This window comes from Simochromis diagramma, unplaced genomic scaffold (genome assembly GCF_900408965.1).
Source record: "Simochromis diagramma unplaced genomic scaffold, fSimDia1.1 OVJJ01000308.1, whole genome shotgun sequence".
NCBI lineage: Eukaryota > Metazoa > Chordata > Actinopteri > Cichliformes > Cichlidae > Simochromis > Simochromis diagramma.
In genome coordinates, this window is record NW_024386785.1 from 2,030,025 (window position 1) to 2,050,636 (window position 20,612).

At 39.1% G+C, this 20,612-nt stretch overlaps 1 protein-coding gene across 1 annotated transcript in view; it reads left to right on the top strand.

The window, feature by feature from the left end:
• Positions 1-5,405: 5,405 nt before the first annotated feature.
• Positions 5,406-20,612, top strand: part of LOC120728047 (suppressor of tumorigenicity 14 protein homolog) — a 33,766-nt gene continuing 18,559 nt past the window's right edge. The window contains exons 1-5 of the mRNA XM_040022716.1: positions 5,406-5,553; positions 14,746-14,872; positions 15,892-16,022; positions 17,095-17,165; positions 18,548-18,741. Of these exons, the coding sequence (XP_039878650.1) occupies positions 14,788-14,872; positions 15,892-16,022; positions 17,095-17,165; positions 18,548-18,741 (481 nt within the window). The 5' untranslated portion in view covers positions 5,406-5,553; positions 14,746-14,787. The remainder of the gene's footprint in view (positions 5,554-14,745; positions 14,873-15,891; positions 16,023-17,094; positions 17,166-18,547; positions 18,742-20,612) is intronic.

The window sequence follows — 20,612 nt, forward strand, 5'->3', positions numbered from 1 at the left end:
AAATTAATTCAAAATTTAATTCAATCTTTCAATTTTATTTATAAACATTATAACATAAAATGAATTCGTCATTCATTTAAATTGTCTTCAGTGATTTTAATGTATGCGGTTGTCAGAATGAGGACACTGCATACTTCCTGTGGGAGCAGAGGATTCAGCCGAAATGAGTGTAAGAAAGTACTACTTTGTTTTGCTTTCAGTTAACTCTCCCTCTTTGGTTTCATGTGGTTAGGCAGAGGACTCACAACCAGTGTTGGGTAAGTTACTTTAAATTAGTAACTTAGTTACATTACCAGTTACTTCCATCTAAAGTAACTCAGTTACTTCAAGTTACTCGTTACTTTCAAAGTAACTAGTTACTAGGCAAAGTAACTTTGGTTTTACTCAGACTTCTCTTGTTAATGTGTTGCTCTGTAACTGGATACCCAGCCAGATTGCCAGTCTTCTTGCTTACTTGCCACAACTGCACTGTGCCACCTACCAATAGAAAGGAAAAGATAATGTGCACATTTCCACGAGAGAAATCCCACGCCTGGACCGTCGTTGACCGCCGCCATGATTCTAGCCTACATCACAGCGTCATGTGCGCTTTTTACGTCCAACACGAAAACTGCAGTCGTGGTGCTTTGATTGTACTCAGAACTCAGAAATTCTGCCTTCTGAATAGGAAGATGTAGGTAACACCAGACTGCAGATGAGCTGCATACAGGGCTGGACTGGGACAAAAAATCAGCCCGGGCATTTTGACTGACCGGCCGCCATTATAGGAAAAATCATAAAGCCTTTGAATGAAAACACACGCTGTTGTGACAGTGATGTTCACTGTTCTGATGGTATATATGCATCAATCTATCAATCGTTTGTTGTAAGACTCAGATAATTATTTATTAAAAGCGAGATATTTTAAATGAGAATAAGAAAGAAAAGTATTTCCTTGTGCCCCCCTTTCCCTGTTAATGCCCTACATGGACCCCTGGCAACACTTTGCTAGACCCGCCCCTGCACAGTTACCAGCTGTCAGCTACTTAGAAAAGGATCCTGGTGTTATTTGTCTCTCAGAAACAGTTCATAACTTCCCTTCAACTCATTCATGTCACCTAAAAGGTAAACCTGTTTCTCCATCACAGCTCTGATGATTCAGTAAGGACATCTCCTGGTTTCATCTTCATGTTTCCCTCTCACCACATAACCAAACCGACATCATGACCAGCAGCTTTACAGCTGTGGCTCCAGCAAACATCAGCTGATACTAGAAATTAATATTAAATAAATTCTAACAACAGCTGATCAAGCTTAAACGTGCTGCTGTTGTTTAACGTGACATCCGCTGGTTTCCTCTTTCGGCGCAAAGTGGGAGATAAACAAACAAGAGAGAAAAGCCGATCAGCTGATCATTGATCAGTTTCATGATTGAAGTAGAAACTGGAGAGGGAGGGGGAGAGGATGAGAGGAGAAGAGGCAGCTGTGCAGCAAAGATGCAGAATAAATCCAGCTTTGTGTCTTTTTCATTGTAGCTGAAGTCCGGGACAAACTGTGTTCCTTTTCACCTCAACACGAAACGAAAATATTACGAAACGCGTAATATTTTCTCTGAATACGAGACGACTCCGTTTTTTAGGGGATGGTTGGAAACTCTAATAATTAACCTTATGAACAAAATAAAGTTTAACATCAGTAACATAGCACCACCCAGCTGTATAGAAACTCTGTCATGCTAGCTAGTACGCAGTATGAAAACGTCAGCACAAGGAAAATAAACTCCACCTAAACTTGGTTTATATCTGACCCAGATACACTGCAGGTCATAACTTCTTACCTGAAGTTCAGTTCACACTCGGACCGGCGGCCGCTTCGGGTCTCTCCTCCTCCTGCCTCCCCTTTCCTTCATCCACCTGCTGGCCTCCACCACTTGCTAATGTTACTGAATCTGTGGAAGCTCCATGATAGCCACCACACGAAGTAACGAATAACGAGCCTATCTAAATCCCAGTAACGAGTAACGCGTTCCTGATTTTGGCATAATAACTAGTTACTGTGCTCGTTACCACAATAATAACGTAGTTACTGTAACGCGTTACTTAATAACGCGTTAGTCCCAACACTGCTCACAACAGTAACCATCATCACTGCAGAAGACGCCAGCCCAAGAGGAAGACAAGCACGTGAATAGCTTAAGTGCTTTCATAAACCATAGTAATATTAACATAAAGTGTAGTATGATAATATTACTAATGAAATGTTATAATAAAAATAACCTCACATTCACATAAACAGTTTAACCTGCTAGTAAGTGGTGTCAGTGTCTTCATCACAGTATGTGGGACACAGCTGGTGACAGAGAGCGGTACAGTACATGCTTCCTGTCTCGTGGTTGCACTGCACTACAGACTAGTCAAAAGTCATCAGTGTCTGAACATGGCCAGTAAACAGTTTAGTAATGCTGGTATCCTTTACAAACTGGGAGGGGAAGTTTGTAGTGACCAACATCACTGTCTCCTCCAGTGGTGATAGGCCCAGTGTTCAGATGTAATTTAATACTATTACTTGAGTACTTTCCTGTGCAAAATGAATATATTTGTATTTTAAGCATCTCTGTGTTGTTCTACTTTTAACTTGTACTCTGGATGGCTGTACTGTATTTGGAGGCCAGTATTTTACTTTGCTTTAGTTCAAAGCTTTGATTACTTACTATTTTACATATTTCATAATATAAAGTTACTCATATATGATGCTGTAATGTTATACAGTAGATCAGGGTAAAATTATTGAAATCATCTCTAGCTGATAGACATATTAAAGGAGTAACAATTAATAATCCCAATCCTATTAAAAAAAAATCTAATGCATAATATTCTGCCTTTTCTTATTGCTTAAAGTGAATTATGACTTTTAATAAATACTTAGCAGGTAATAAATAAATAATTTAATAAATAAAAGCAGGTAAAATTAGTTATTCAATTAAAAAACATGTTTAAACTCTTGTTCAACCCATTTTAATTCATCTACATAAAAGAACAAATCTTCACTTGATCCTGAAAATCATGTTGGTGTTTCTACATAAATGGTCCACACTGTTTCCACACTGCTTTATTCTTTTCTTTTTTCTTTCTTTTTTTAATTCGGATGGCCCATTTAAAAAAAACAAAACATTGATATATCTCTGACCTACATAATGAGTGAGTCACTTTGATGGATTTAGCAGAAATGACAAATGTGTCAAGTACTGGTAAGGTGCTGGTGTGGTTCCCACGAGTTTGAGTGAAGGCAAATGAGCTATAATGCAGATCAAACCACAAGCAACTGCAATGGAAATTCAAAGAAAAAGAAAACTGGTTTCATGCTGGAAACCACAGTTGTTCACAGGTGTCAGGCTGCAGGCTATTTGTTTCCTCAGTAAATTCTCACCTTTTATCAAACATGCAGTCACAACGAATCGTGTAGTGATCCAGTCTGTTAAAATACCGCCATCTATTCTCTGCATCATGTCCCATCATGTCTTATTTGAAAATGATTTTGTGTGGATGTGCAGACCACCGTTTCCTGTTTATATATGACTCGGCCTGCGGTTGTCCTATTTCTCTGCATGGGATGAATCTATCAGAGGTTCTGGAATTACACATGTTTAGAATTTTCAAGTCTCTCTATTTTCTTTTTATTATATGAAATTTTACCAGCTATTTTATCGGTCTGCTGTGGTCTGTATCTAAGGTAATCAATGGACACAGTTGATGAGGTAACATTTACTTCTCAAACTCTGTTTGATAATGAGGATGACGACCATTATAGATATAATTAGGCAAAGAAAAGGGAAATTAGCTTTTTCAGTTATATACATAGATATTTAAAACAAATACCAAAAATTCAGTAGATGTAAAAGCCAAATCTTTGTCTCGGTCAATGTAACAGTGAGAGCTGGGGGTGTGTGACTGGGAGGAACTGCTGGGCCAATCTAAACCCAAGTGGTGTTCTGTTATTAGATTTGTTAGACTGTGCTAATCATGATTTATGCAAATGTCAGCATAAATGCACTTGTCTACAGGACATCAAAGGTTGTAGGTCAATGATCAATTTTGAAATTGCACCATCGGATATTCGCTGGACATTCAGGTGAACAGAGGAGGTGAGCTGTGCCATATTGAAGCACTTGGTGGTCAGCTGGACCAGGAGTCAAATAGGAAGGCTGGTGAACCCAAGCCTGTAGTGAGGCTTTACTTTGAGCAGAGGCTCAGTCCAACAAACAGCATTCCAACACTAAGTGTGAGCGGGTCATGTTCTTCATCTCCATTTCTGTGGCTGCTGTACTGAGTTTCGGCCATTTCTACTTTAGTGAGTTGGAATGTTTTTGGATGTTTTATACCTCATGAAGGTGAGTTGGAACAAAACACTGAGACTCATAAAATAGTGATAAGTAAGTCGACGTGCAGAGTTTTTTTCTTCCTATGCATCTTTCACACATTCAGGAGTGCAGAGATTTTGAATCGGTTGTCCTCTTCACTTATTTAAATAGTTAAGACAAATTCACAACAACAGTCAACTGTTGTGTTTTATATTGTAATGCAAAGACCAACGATAATGCAGAGAAAACCACAACAATCAGTCGACCCCATGAGCAAACACTTGGTGACAGTGTCAGTAAAAATCATCCATTCCAACAGAAGGAACCTTCGGCGAAACCAGGCTCAGAGAGGCGCAACCATCTGCTCTGACTGGTTGGGGGTGAGGGGAGGAAGAAAGGACAAAAGCAACACACCCAGAGATCAAAATTATTTTTAATCATTATCAATGATTAATTATTTAATACAAACTGCATCATGGGAAGCCACCAGAAGCCTAGGTCTATTGCAGCAGAACTAAGAGAGGGTTAATGGTCACCTGATCCAGGCCTGACTATAAGATTTATCAAAAAGGAAAGTTTGAAGCCTAATTTTAAATGTAGAGATCCAAGGTCTCCCGAATCCAAGCTGGAAGCTGGTTCCATAGAAGAGGGGCCTGAAAACTGAAGGCTATGCCTCCCACTCTACTTTTAAATACTCTAGGAACAACAAGTTCAACAAGATAATACAGGAGATATGTGCTCTCTCTCTGTGGTCCCTGTCAGGACTGTTGCTGCAGCATTTTGGATCAGACTTTACTGTATCTGGACGGTTTCACTGATATTTGCATTGATTTGTTTCTTTCTCCCTTCATGTAGTTATTCTTATTTTCTCTCTTCCACACCAAACATGAACACCAAGTCTTAAGTCTCACACCAGTACTACAGACAACAGTAAATGAATGCACATCTCACTACGATTCATGTTTCGTGTTTTGTTTGTTTGTTTTTTACACTGGAAGTGGTGGGTGGTGAGAATGTGTCAACTGAAGTCACACCCCGAAGAAAGACTTGGTTTCCTGTTGGTTCAGATGTATCAGGATCAAAGTGACTTAGTTCTGTAGATTACAACCTGCCATATGTGCAGAGTTTTAAACATCTGCTGAAGTTTTCTAAAACAAGGAGCTACATCTACACCTGTCAGCCACACAAACACCTCTGAGCTGTAAAATAAGTCAAAGGTGAGTTGTTGATGTTTTTGTCTCAATGCATACAATTATATTCATGTTGTACATGCAGTCAACTAATCTGGTGTTTAACATGATTAAACCTGCTAATGTTCTTCAGCAATCTATTCTGACTCTCTCTGAATGGTACAGTTACCTTTAAAGTATTTTCATGACTTTGAGCCTGAAAGTTGGTGCCTCTTGTGCCTTTGACTGATGGTTCTAATGTACCTGTTGGTCTTTGAATGATGTGTCAAAACAGCAAATAGGAATCTCAAAACAGTAAAACAGTATATGGTGCACAAATGAAACTGAAGTGCTACAGCGGTCAGAGATGCAACAGGCACAAGATTTGAAAAAAAGGTGTTATGGTGGTGCAGTGGTTAGCACCGCTGCCTCATATTAACAAAGTTACTAGTTTGAACTGTGGCAAAGGTAAACTAGTGATTCTAAATCAGCTTTAGCTGTAAAAAGTTCTAGAAGCATAAACATAAAAGAGCTTCATGAAGGTATTGTTAAAACTGCTCTGAGTGGGCAGTAAAGCTAGAGAAATATTCTGTATTTATGCTATATATACAAATGAGTATATTAATGTTGCACCCGCATGGACAATCACCCACAATGTAGCTCATTCTGTGATTAAAACTAGACCATTCAACAGGGGGAAATTATGACGACCGCCGAGCAGCCATTTGCCCCCCTCCCCCAGTTTGTGATTTGAAAGCACAAACTAGTTTTCAAAGTGTTGCGCATCTGTAACCGGAAGGTCGCCGGTTCGATCCCCGGGCTCTCTGTCCTGGTCATTGTGTCCTTGGGCAACACACTTCATCTGCCGCCTACTGGTGGTGGCCAGAGGGGCTGATGGCGCGATATGGCAGCCTCGCCTCTGTCAGTCTGCCCCAGGGCAGCTGTGGCTACAACTGTAGCTGCCTCCACCAGTGTGTGAATGTGAGAGTGAATGAATAGTGGTATTGTAAAGCGCTTTGGGTGCCTTGAAAAGCGCTATATAAATCCAATCCATTATTATTATATCTCCTGTATTATCTTGTTGAACTTGTTGTTCCTAGAGTATTTAAAAGTAGAGTGGGAGGCAGAGCCTTCAGTTTTCAGGCCCCTCACATTAACATCCTATTATTAATGTCAGATAGCTTGTTCTAAATGTATCCACAGTCCTAAATTTGCTATAGATACTTATGAGGGAATTCTTGGCACAGGTCAGAATTGACCTAAACTGTGCAATATTGTGTATAGGCAGAAAATATGAACTGTATGTAAGTTTATGTACAAAAGCTTTGTGAGCCTCTGCACCATGCATGCATTCATTCCTTCAAATTCTAAATTCGGACATCCAATTAAGGCGAGCAGCATGTTCTATTCAAATAAATTGCTACAGGTATAAAACGAAGTGTAATTTAGTGCAGTAATTACTCCTGGCTCATAATTTTTTGAATGACAGATTTATACTAAATTCTGTTAACTCTGGTTTACTGTGTAATACTTTCCTGCTTTGTTTATTGTACATTTAAAATGCTGCAAAAAAATATAAAAAGCAGAAATTATTGGCTTTTTTGACATGCCTGTATTTAGAATCTTTTATGAAACAGTTCCTACGCGTATACAGGTATGCTCATAATGTGTTGAATTAAGACACTAATTTTGTAGTTTTGCCTCTGTACACCACCTCAGCAGATTTTAAATGAAGCAGTTAAGATGTGATTAAAGTAAAAAATAAGCTTAAATTCAAAAGCTTTTAATAAATACAAGTTCTTAGTAAATTATAAGGAATAACAACCGTTTTTATAAACAGAGTAACAAAATTAACAAACATAGTTTTTAAATATAAGCATTGTTTTTAATACTTGGATGAATATCATTTGCAGTCGATGACTTCCTGAAGTCTAGAAGCCATGAATATCACAAAACAGGCCTACGCCTTGATTTAAAAATGAGGATAATATATTATTAAAAAAACAAACAACAATAGTAGCTGAATTAAAAGGTTTGAGCACCACGGTCAACTGCCAATATCTAGAGTATCAATGTAAATATTACAAAACGCATTAAACTTTCTAAATTCAGTCAGTTATGGGATGTTTCATACATGCTAACCTGAAAATGGTGTAACCGGCACCTGCTCAACTTCCCTGTTTGATTAAACCACACAGCAGGAGTGGGCATCCTCTCTAATCAAGGCTTTCCACGTCAATGTGCAAAAGGATTGAAACACTTCCTGATACAGAACACTACCCAGCTAACAGGGGAGCACTGAGGGAACATTGTCCCACGTTACATTCAGGTAAATGTTCAATTAAAAAAACAGACGTTCTGAGAAATTTCACCGTTTACAGCGCTTCTCCCACTCACAGCCACCTTCCAGCTGTTTCTGCTCCCAGGAAATTTAGCTGTGTTAAGTTACCAGGATCACCATTACAGACTACCTTAAATGCCTTATCCAGGGGCGGATCTAGAGAAATTTTCTTAGGGTGGCATGAGGGTGGCAAGGAAGTCAAATGGGGTGTCTTTTTTTTTTTCAAACACATATGCAGGTGGTTACATATGTTTAACCCTTTAGAGCCGATCGGAGCGGGCACGCTCTGTTTTGCATAACTATTTTTAAATCCCGGTAGCACTGCAACCACGTAAGCTAGCACAAAAATTTTTTTTGCATATGAAACCGGAGGAGTTGTACTTACATCTTATGCCATCAGCTTGTCCTAGGTCACGGTTTCCTTCCACATATAGCTTTGCAAAAACTGCATAAAAAGCGCTTGCAGGAACAAAAACATAATATTCCAGAAACACGCTTTGCCGATCCGATCAGCTGTTCATAACACTTCCTACGTTGGAATAGACGTCAGCGCGAACTTTTGCATTTCCACCATTACCTGCCCGGAACCGGAAGTGACGTCATTTTCGCGGAAATGTAGTCTTTCTTACCATCAGGGCCTCATGAGCCTATACTGGTCTTTTTAAAAGTTATCTTTGACTTTATGACTTTCTGTGTCGTTTCTGGGATGCTTAGGACTCATATTGCACTGCTGGAAATAGTTTATTTTGATGCACATGCTGCTTTTTTGCAAATTTGCAGTATAATATTTATTTTCGTTTTTCCTGCAGTGTATAAAAATTGGTGTATTTCAAAAATAAAACTATGAAGACACTCAAAATAAATTTCCTGTGGTAGGAAACTATTTTGTGCAACTTTTTTGTATTTACAGTTTTGAGGGATAAGCCTCTTAAATTTCTCTAACTAGAAATATATGTTAAAAAAGCAAAAACGATTTTCAGTTTTTTTGTAGTTTATTGCACTTTTTTGCAATTTATGTAATTACTATGCACTTAATGAATACATATTATTAAAATCTGGGCTATAATGGTTGTATTGATGTATAGCAACTTGAAATGCTCCCAAAAATGGCTCCACAGCATGTAAAAATATACTATAAGCTCTGGCGGACTTGGTTCTATGGTAGGTCTTAAAGGGTTAAAATGATTCAATTACAGTAAGTATACACGTTTTTCATATAAATATAGTCTATAACTGAATTATTTTCTGTAGCCCATATAATTAAACACTTTAGTTACATAACACATGCAAATTTTGATTTTATGTACTGTATAGCCAATATAATAAATGACTAAATATGTAGCCCAATAAGTATAAAATCCAGAAAGCAACAGAACATGGGGTGGTTGCTTTACAAACACAATTCTAACTTCAGTTTCACACTGTTTTTGTTAGAAAAAAAACAAATACATCCTTACATTTACACAAAATGTCAGAAATCTGCAGCGTCATGAACAAAAATCTAAACCTAACTTTTCATGATTTGTTAGGTTAACCCTCTGAGTACAAAATAACAAAATATAAATGGACATTTTTGACTCCTTTTGAGTTTACATTTGTATTTCACCCTCAAATTGTTTCATTGTATTTATTTTTTCCTGCCTTGTTTTCCTGCATCATTCTTTTCAGCTCAACCTCTTGTGTCTGAATTTAGTTGTTTTTTTCATTGACATACTGTATTAACACAACTGATCTGAAAACACACAAAAAACCATAAAACCCTAGTAGTTATTTTTTTACTGTCAAAACCACAGACATGTTGAGTAAATAATTTTTATAACTTGAAATGCAAATATAAACTGTACATTTTGAAAACTTCTGCACACATTTTGTAAACATATACAACTATTTATCTGAAAATGCAGCCAATACAGCTGGCATTTTTAAAATTTGGCACAACCATTTAAAAATACTACTAAAACTAAAATGAGAGAACAATCAGGTGTCACAATAAGATGCCCCACAAACTTCTTGTGCCAGTAAAAAAAAATTGTCCGCCACAAGACAGAGGAGAACAGCACAAGGACAAACCTAACACTATGCAATAAATTCAGTTTTAGAATTTAGATTCACTGTAAACTGTAACTGCACTCAAAGTGTTAATGCTATCTTATTTTAACAAACAACACTGTCATATGCAAAACTAGGGTGGCACCCCATGCCACCCTTCTAGATCCGCCCCTGGCCTTATCTAATACCTTAAAAACACGTGGTTTCACACATCTTGCTACATTTTTACAATTAATTTGTCATCTTAATTTGTTGCTTATTGTTGCGGTAGACATTCACACCTTTTGATTAATTTGTTTATTAAACATTTTTTTTCCTTTAGCAAGTTCCACTGTTGTGTATGTGAGGCACTGTTTAAATTCTCTACAAGCACAAAGATTGTGGAGTACATACATCATTAAGCACTCTCAGCACACTACTCGCTTAACAAGTATGCTTCTCAGAAGTGGAAGAGAAGCTTAATTACAAAGAAAGAAAAGAAAGAAAACGGGATTTCCAACACTGTTCATACCAAATCAAAAACACTGCAGTTTCCTGCCTTCATGACACATTTACACAGTGAAATTTGTACTTCTGTGGTTCCTCTACATTGACTGGAGGAAGAACCTGAGCCGGGACAAATGATGGCAAAAGATGGCACAAAAAGTAATGACGTCACAGTTACCTACAGTCACCTTGTGGTTAGCCAGAGAACCAACGTCATCTATAAGAAAGACAAAGGGAAGTTCATTGAAACAAAACATTTTTACAGAAAAGTACTTTTACTATTTTCAGGTCGTTAAAGTCTGTGGTTGAAACAGATATTTCTAATGTTTGTCAGTGACTCAATCCCAGCAGATTTATAAACCCTTTCTTAATAATATAGCTGCTTTATGGTTGGATGGTTTCCAGAGACGTGTCCCAATTCTATCCAACCGAACACAAACTCTAAATAAATGCAGGTGCAGTATTTTTATACAATAAAGGAATGTATTTGTCAGCAGCAGGTAATCATATGTAACACTGATCACATGACTAATCAGCCTATAATAGTTATTACGCAAAAACTATTTAAATGCACATGTCAGTAGCATAGTGTTGCTATGACAATTAGGAAGAAGAGTAGCCCTTTATTTTCATTGTACATGTAAAACAAAATTATGGGTGCTCCGAGGGAACTGTGCAGGAATAAAACATAAATAGTAAGACAGAAATATATACAATCAAGACCAGTATATACAAACTAGAGCCTGCTGCTTAACTCAAAGAATGATTGAAATTTCCTACTCCAGGGTGGGTAGGAAGATATATTAAACACAGCAAACTATATCGCACAACATCCAGGTGCGAGTGGTTGCTGGATGAGAATGGTTGTAGCTGGATCTCTGCAGTGCTGCTCCCACACTGACAGAAGTAATGGACAAGTAGGATGTTCAGTGCTTCAAACGAAGAAATATTGAAATCTTTCAATCAAATGAGCTATTTTAAAACACGAGATTATTTCATAGCATTATTACATTTATCTCTTATATTTGCATATTTATTTATTATTTTTTCTCTTTTAGTAAGTTTCCAGAATCATTTCAGTTTTTATTATTAAAAACATTTGACTTTAGTTTGCTTTTAGTTTTAGCATTAGTTATATTTTTCATACGTTTTGTTTTTTGTCAGAAGCAAATATCTGAGCTGATCTTGAGTAGTGGCCGTGCGCGGTCTCTTATCTGCATCTCTTTTTGGACCTCAGCTTCTTTCAGATCATCTGGCTCATTCTCAAACCCTCATAAACCGCATGCACTTATGCATGTGTTGTACTGCTCGCTTTCCATGCTGTACTTTGTTTAGAAATTATTCTGGTGTTTCCACTTTGACTGTTTGTGGTTTACTGATATGCGTCACATTTTGTGAAATGCTTGAATTCAGACGCTGAGGTTTTGTGTGTTTCAGTTCAGTTGGTTTCTTGAGTTGGTCAGGTGTTTTCCAAAAACCTGATTACAGATTTATCCAGGTCTGTTGGTATGGATAGCAGTGGCCCTCTTTATTGAATGCAAAATTGATATTAAAAACCCACCGTATTACCAGGTGGACATACTAGCCTGTATTAGAGGTTCTGTACAAAGGACTTTTAGGTGACTGTTAAGATTTAGTGCTGTATGAATAACATTGAACCGAATATAACTGCACAGGCATTTAAAGGATGCATGTGGTTCCTCCTCTCAGCTGTTTATACACCAGGAAATAGTCTGTGCACAGTCTTATAGTCTTTCTCATAAAGGATTCCAATGAGTTGCCTGTTGTTGGCAGTCACCGATGAATACCACTATAGTTTACTTTAAAAATGACAATTTCCCAAATAGTTGTTAAACTTTTCCCCCATCTTGCTTAGCTGTAACAATTTTTTTTAGAATAGGTAAAAGAAAAATGGCTCATTTCTTCTACTTTCCATTCAAAAATGTGCAAATGATGGTTATGACACGAACCTTTCCTCTCTTGCTTCACAGGATTAAACAAAGGAGGTAAACTAATCCCTGTGTGTCACCATCCTGGGTTACTTGACCCAGTGTTTTGAGTTTTCTTGTTTTTTGATGTCATTTTGTATTATGTTTCATGTTTAAGTCCTCTTTGGTAGTCTTAAATTCATTCTCTAGTGCAGAGGGGGGAGGGGCCGTGGTTACGCTCGCAGTAGCACAGGAACAGAGCGGGAGTTAAAGAGAGAGAAAGAGAGCCAGGGACAACAACGTCACATCAGAAGAGTATAGTAATCATCCACAACTATTTTCATTTGTGGATGATAAAAGATTCAAAAAGTTTATTCATGCAGTGAATCCTATGTATGTAATTCCAAGCAGGAAAACACTCTCCCAAAAAACCATCCCAGGCCTATGTGACAGAGAATGTGCATCTTCTTTGCATCTTTTCATTTATATTTTATTGTGTTGTGGTTTGCAGTGTTTTGTGTTGTTTTGGAGTTTGTACATGCTTTGTCTGTAGGGGCCACCGTAAATATACTTGTATTTATTCACTCCACATAAAATGTAATAAATAAATTATAAAATACAAAAACCAAGTATTCACATTTCAACTTTTAACTATTTAAATTTTCAGCTTTTTCCTTTTAAACAAATTTAAAGTGAAACAACACAAAACACTGCAAACCACAACACAATAAAATATAAATTAAAGTGTGAGAGTGTTTTCCTGCTTGGAATTGCATACATAGGATTCACTGCATGAATAAACCTTCTGAATTCTTTATCATTTGCAACTGAAAATAATTGTGGATGATCAACATGGACGATTGCTATACCTTTCTAATGTGACTATGTTGTCTCTGGTTGTTGTCCCTGGCTCTCTTTCTCTCTGTGCTTTGTCTCCAGGGGCCACCGTTTAGATTTATATGTTTGTTTTTACATTAGTAATAATAATGGATTGCATTCATAAAGCGCTTTTCGAGACCCTCAAAGCGCTTTACAATTCCACTATTCATTCACTCTCACATTCACACACTGGTGGAGGCAGCTACAGTTGTAGCCACAGCTGCCCTGGGGCAGACTGACAGAAGCGAGGCTGCCATATCACGCCATCGGCCCCTCTGGCCAACACCAGTAGGTGGTAGGTGAAGTGTCTTGCCCAAGGACACAATGACCAAGACAGACAGAGCTGGGGATCGAACCAGCAACCTTCTGGTTACAAGATAAGCTTCCCAACCCGGAATTCCTTTTGTGCATAATTTCGTATTGTCGTTGATAATAAATTAATTAAAGCAACAAAACAACCTGAAGAGCCGGTTGGGAGCCGAAAGAGCCGGCTCTCTAAAAAGAGCCTGAGTTCCCATCACTAGTTGTGTGTAATTTGCCCCAACTGTGTTCCCCATGAGTTTCCTGTTCCCTCGTCATTCCCTGTGCATTAAGGTCTTTTGTTTTCTTCTGTCCAGCCTTGCGATCTCCCTCATTCATGGCTGTGTGTTTCCCAGTGTGCCTCTTCATTTACTAGTTCACAGACATGCCCCAGTATAGTTTGGTATCACTTCCCTTGTGTCAGCAATAAAGCTGCTTTTGAGTTTACATTTCGCCTCCGTGAAGTCTGTGTTTGGGTCCTTTCCTGCCTGCACACAGCCGTTCTGTGACACTGTGCTACTCGTGATGTCACATAAAACTGAATTACATTTCACTTCCTTTTCATGAAAGGTGTGATACCTCCTAATAAAGAATTGTTCAGCTGAAGGTTAATCCTTTTTGCTAAGCACAATATGAATATAAATCATATTAAAGGCAGAACTACAGTCAGTGGCATATGCAGACACTTTAGAACAAAGTGCATCGTTGTGGAGATGGAACCACCTGTGCTGTGATTTCTTCTACAGGCGTTATAAAGCACAGCACAGTGTCTCAGTCAACAAAGAACTAAATGCATCTGTGCTGGGCTGCAGTGGGTTCCTCTGCAAATGTTCTGAAAAGAAATGCAGACATGCAGCCCGACCCTATAGCTGTGTTAGACAGATATGTGTGCATAGTCTTGAAAACCTGTTAACATTCTGTCATCATTGATGCTACACTTTACTTCATCTAAAATTTCAAGGCACTCCTCAAATATCTTTTTCTTGTTGTTGTTGTGGTCAGTGTCCCTTTAAAGGCTTCCTTTCATAGTTCATATTTGTCATAGCTTAAATGTTTTAATAGGCAAATCTTGTATGTGTTCCTTTAAATATCCTTGCAGCACTCTGTGGCTGATCAAGTCCTTGTTGCCGTCTTCAGTTCTGCAGTGTCTGCGTGTCATTGTCTTCCTCATAATACCATTTTTTGTATTTCAGTGGAATATTTTTTAGTCTGTAACAACTGATAAACTCTAACAGTGGTCTCCCTCTCTGTCTACAGTTACATAAACTGTAACTGTTTACGTAACTTCATCTCTGCAGGATGAAGGTGTGGATAGGAGTCACCCTGCTGATAGCAGTCGCTATTCTGCTTGTGATGAGTCAACTGCTGCCCTGGCCCTTTCACTGTAAGCTGCCTTTATACAACATAATACAATACAACTTTATTTATATAGCACATTTAAAAAACCAACAGTACACCAACGCCCTTTACAATAGAAACAGGGAAATTAAGACATGATTAAATAAAATGCTCTTTAACAAAGTACCACATATGTCAGCAGGTTGAAGGCACTAATTACACTAGAATAAAAGGGAATATAAGAACAAACTTACTAAAAACAGATAGATATAACTAAAAGATAAGTAAATAGATAAAAATGGAGCCAAATATAAAATAAGGACACTAACTAGAATTTGAACTTTGCTGTTGTGTGCAGTCCTTTCAGATTCATTTTGCAGAGCTGGCATTTGTGACCCCATAACTAAAAAGTGACAGCAGTCAAGTCAGGTTAAGACCCAGCAATTCATTTTTGTCTTCTGTGTAGGACATGAATCCGAGACCTCTATGTCATTCACCTTTTACACAATCTATTTCAGTCCTATCGTACTGTCAAGTGGACATGCTGGGTTTTCTATCAATGCCACATTTGTGGGGGTTACAGAGAACATGAACCTTCTTTCCAGGATGATGGGAGGACTGTAAATAAAGGATGGCTCGTTCTGTAATCAGTCTACTGCTGACTATAAGCTAATGGCAAAACAATTCCCCACTGCAGCCAGTTTTGATAACACATTCATTTCTCTATTTGCTATATAATTGCAGTTATTCAAACTATCACAAGTCATGATGGAGGCTGTGTTTCAATATTAAGTATTCTAATATTTGTGTATGTGCTGTATTATGGTCTGTGTGTTACTTTCCCCAAATATTTTGTATTAGTTCCTGTTAATATAAAGTGAAACTTGCTGCAGTTGAAGGTTTTGGTATAACTCGGGTAACTTTTCTGAAAAACATGCTTTCACAGCTAACTGTGACATTTTTTATCTAAGTGTTCAAAAATGAACTTTTTCAATTTAGTTGAGTAAATTTTGAAAAAATTCCAGGTTGTGTATAAAATATTTTAAACATTTTGTGTGTCTTTAGTACACAACAATGACACGGTGCAGAGAATTTACATCGGCTCCATGGGAATCAGCAACCAGCGATTCCTGCCAGAGCATGAAGACCCCAGCAGCTCAGAGTTTACTCAGCTGGCCGCTCAAGTCAGCCAACAGGTGAGACCTAACAGACTCACAGCATATATGCTTTATGACACGTTATGGACTTCATGATGGTTCCAGTTTTTATCTTGTGAAGAAAGAATTATTCAGGAAACAAAGAAGAGTAGTATGAAATATACACACCTGTCATAAAGTGAGAAAGAGCAGCATCACAAAGTGCTTTAATGCAGACGGTTTCCTTTTCAGTGAGTTCTTTATATTTGACCATTTTGAACAACAGTGAGGAATTTCCAACTGAATTGACATTTTTATACCCAAATTTGAGGCAGCACACTGTCACAAGTCAGAAATTAATCAAGCATAACATTCAACCACTAAAACACCAACAAAAGTAAATAACAGTAATTTAGCATCTCAATGATATAAAAAATGGCATTAAGATGAAAAAATATAGAATTTTTGTCACAGAGCCTGCTGATACTGGTTGATTAACCATGGGGGAAACATAAAAAATAATTTGGGTAATTACCGATGCTGCTAATTTGGGGCAACTGCGGCATAAACCTTAGGGTGGATGGTGGCCAAATAAATTTGTTAAGCACTATAAAAGCATTTATTGTGAGATTACAACAATCCTAAAGTTCTATTCTCATACAGTTTCATAAATTGGCCTGTAAAATCAACTCTAAGAAATTCAAAAAGTCTTGAGTTCTAAGTCTCTGTTGTGACATTTGGGTCAGAATTTGGTGTAAACAACAGGAAACCATGGCTCCATCTTGCCTTCTGTCAACACTTCAGGCTGCTGGTGCTATAATGATGTGGGGGATATTTTCTTGATACACCTTGGACCACTTCGTACCAACTGGACATCATTTAAACACCACAGCCTGTCTGAGGATTGTTACAGTCTCTTTATGACTACAGTGTACCTACCTTCTGATGCTTCCATAAAGATAACGCGCCATGCCATCCTGTCGATCTGGATCAAAATGACTGCTTGCTATGAATCTGTATTGTAATCTTGATGTTATCACAAACCTGTGGCTTCCTCTGTTGTGTGTTTCTGTCTTTGTTGAGGCAATTAAAGGAAGTCACTGCAATGATGTGTGACTTTTTTCTCTTTCAGCTGAAACTGATTTACTTCAAAAACTCAATGCTGGCCAAATACTTCAACCGCAACTCCGTCCAGGCCTTCAGGTACTGTGAAACAGGAACTTGACTGTGCCTGTCAGTGGCCATGGTGTCATGCTGACTGCTAAGTGTTGTGTGTTTGTGATTTGTTCACTGTGATCAGCTTATCTAGTTAAAGATGTTAAGGTGCTGAATCAACAGTCAGCTCTTGAAGTTAATGTTTTCTAAGACGCATGAGGATCAGTGCAACTCCGACATGTATCAAGATGTAATGGTTATGACTGCGCTTCCAGAACAGCTGGTCTGTTGCTTGCTCCTGATATCCAGTAGTTCGTTCTGACCAAAAGGTCAAAGGAAGGACAATCACTGCTGTGTGCCCGGGGCTCAGTAATGCTCAGAGGCATGCGTAGATACATTATACACAAAAGTATTGAGACATCAATACATTACAGCTACAGGAGTGCCTTGGCCATGGAAACCTATGCCATGTAGCCCCACTCAGTTTCTGTGCCGGTTATTGAGATGATTTTTACATACCACATGCAAAAGTTTATGAATCTGCAGAGTATTTGATCTTCTTCCTCCTAGTATTATTGCCACTCTGCCGGATCAGCTTTTCTGCAAAGCCGCCTCCATTCAGCATGATCAAGGGCATCGTTCAGGTTGGCACCTATCTTCTTCACGTCATCTTTGATTCTGTCCATCCATCACCTTTTTAGTCTGCCCCTTGATCGCCGGCCTTGGGGGTTGAGTCGCAGTGCTGTTCTTGCCACTGAGTTTTTATCACTTCTGACCACGTGCCCATACCATCGCAGTCGAGCTCCTTGCATCTTCTCTGTGATCGGCGTGATGCCCAGCCGCTTTCGGATGCTGATGTTCATGATGTGGTCCCATCGTGTCAGGCCCAGGCACCATCGCAGCAACCGCATTTCCATTGTGGGAAGGGCCTGTTTGTGCGTTGCGGTTGCCGGCCAACATTCGGATCCATCAAGGGCCACAGGGCGCACTACACTATTATAGATATTTCACTTGAGGCGGTCGGGGATTCGTCGGTCACACAGAACACCAGTGACTTAGCGCCACTTCATCCAGGCCGCATTAATCCTGGCTTGTACTTCTGGCAGGATGCTGCCATCTTTGCGGATCATCGATTCGAGGTACTTGAAGTGAGACACCTTCGCCAGATCTTTTCCATCAACGCTGATGTTCCGGTTGGTTTGGGGGCCGGCTTCTAAGTACTCAGTCTTGTTGGTGTTCAACCTCAGCCCGTCACTCAGGTGTGTCTTCCATTGCTAAGTTTGGCATTGCAGCTCCATTCGTGATTCTGCAGAGTATGATTGGTTTTAATGTGGTGGATTGGTTTGTACCTAAAATACTGAACTCTCTTGTTCAGTGGGGCACTTTAAAAATAAAGTCTGAATAAATCCTCTCTGTGTTTTGTGGAGCAGTGAGGGTGACAGCGGCGACAACAGCATTGTGGTGTATTATGAGTCGGAGTTTGATGTCCCCGTCCCTGAACAGACCACTGTGGATGAAGCCATTGAATCTCTGGAGCCTCCAGCAGAAAGTGAATGGAGCCAACAGGGACAAGGGCTGCTGAAACCCAGTGACACCCTGAACATCAGCAGCATCATCTCACAAGGTTTGACAGCTCATAGATTTATGAAGTTCAGTTTTCCACAGGTTTTTTCATCGTTTGTTACCAACTTTATTGCCAAACAAATCCTACATCTAGTGACTGAAAGAACAAGATCATACAAAGTGAGCTTCCTTCGAAGGGTGTCTGGCCTCTCCCTTGGTGATAGGGTGAGAAGTTCAGCCATCCGGGAGGGGCTCAGAGTAGAGCCGCTGCTCCTCCACATTGAAAGGAGCCAGCTGAGGTGGTTTAGGCATCTGACAAGGATGCCTCCTGGGCACCTCCTGGGCGAGGTGCCCCGAACATGTCCGACGTGAAGGATGCCCCAGGGCAGACCCAGGACACGCTGGAGAGATTATATCTCTCGGCTGGCCTGGGAATGCCTTGGTGTTCCCCCGGATAAGCTGGAGGAGGTGGCTGGGGAGAGGGAGGTCTGGACTTCTCTGCTTAGGCTGCTGCGTCCACAACCCATTCCCGGATAAGCAGAAGAAGATGGATGGATGGATCCTACATCTTTTCAATAAATTTGCCATAATTGAGATAATGTGAAATCATTGAGAAATCCAAAACTGAGTAAGAAAGAATGCAATTGTTAAGAGAAAAAATGATCAAACACGATAATTGTTATGCTTGTAATGCTTCATAAATATGAATCATAAGTATTATACTTACAAGCATCATTGGTATCTTTTGATAAGGAGAGTCTCAATGTAAGTACGGCAACTGACATCCATAGACTTTGAACAACAATACAGTCTTGTGTGCAAGATAGTGCTGTTCAATGTGGTTTTGGCTGTTAAACTGTTTGGCACTGCATGTTTGAATGCAAAAGTGAGTTACTTCTCACAGCGTGCTCAGAACTGACAAGTGAAAATACACCAGGGAAGCTACATTCAGCATATGCAGTCCATATATTTTGATGACGATGAGCTGGGAAGCAAAATTCGCTTTCTTGCAAGAAGAATAATGGCCTACTAATGCCTCCTAGTAAATTAGTAAAACTACTAAATTTGATAGATGTAAAGTTTGACGCAAGCAACTACGTAAAAAAAATGAGACTGTGTACACTTTGCATGAAGCATGCTATATACTCAGTAAACTGCAATGTTTGTTTTGCACTTACAGCACTTAGGCAGTATATGTGCCTGGAAGTTAATTGTGTTTAGTGGAGCCTCAGACAAGAGCACTCAGCGAGGACACCTTATTAACTTAATGGGGTGAGGTGGAAAGTTCTCACCCCTTGCATGGTTGTGAGAGTCAAGAAGGTTGTATGCAGTATATTAGCAGGTGAAATACTGGCAGTGTCACATGGACTAGACAGCGCCATCTTTCCATCCACATTAGACTGTGATTTTACTACTGGTGGGGTAAAAGTTCTTACACTTATAACTTCTGTCACAGTCAATGTTTTCCTGGCCTGTCAAATTGTGTTGTGCTTATATAAACATGATGACATTTTAATGAAGGGCTGATATTCACTTCAGTTAAATTCAATTTCATTTAATGCACAACAATCGCCTCAAGACACTTTATATTGTAAGGTAAGGACCTAAAATAAAACAGAGAAAACAAAGAAAACCCCAACAATCATATGACCCCCTATGAGCAAATGGTTTGTTGACAGTGGGAAAGGAAAACTCCCTATTTACAGGAAGAAACCTCCAGCAGAACCAGGCTCAGGGAGGGGCGGGGCCATCGGCCTAAGCTGGTTGAGGGTGAGTGGATGAAGATAGAAGGAGCTTAGAGATATTGCAGCATAACTAAGGGAGGATTCAGGGTCACCTGGTCCAGCCCTAACTATATGCTTTAGCAAAAAGGAAAGTTTGAAGCCTAATCTTGAAAGTAGAGATAGTGTCTGTCTCCTGAATCCAAACTGG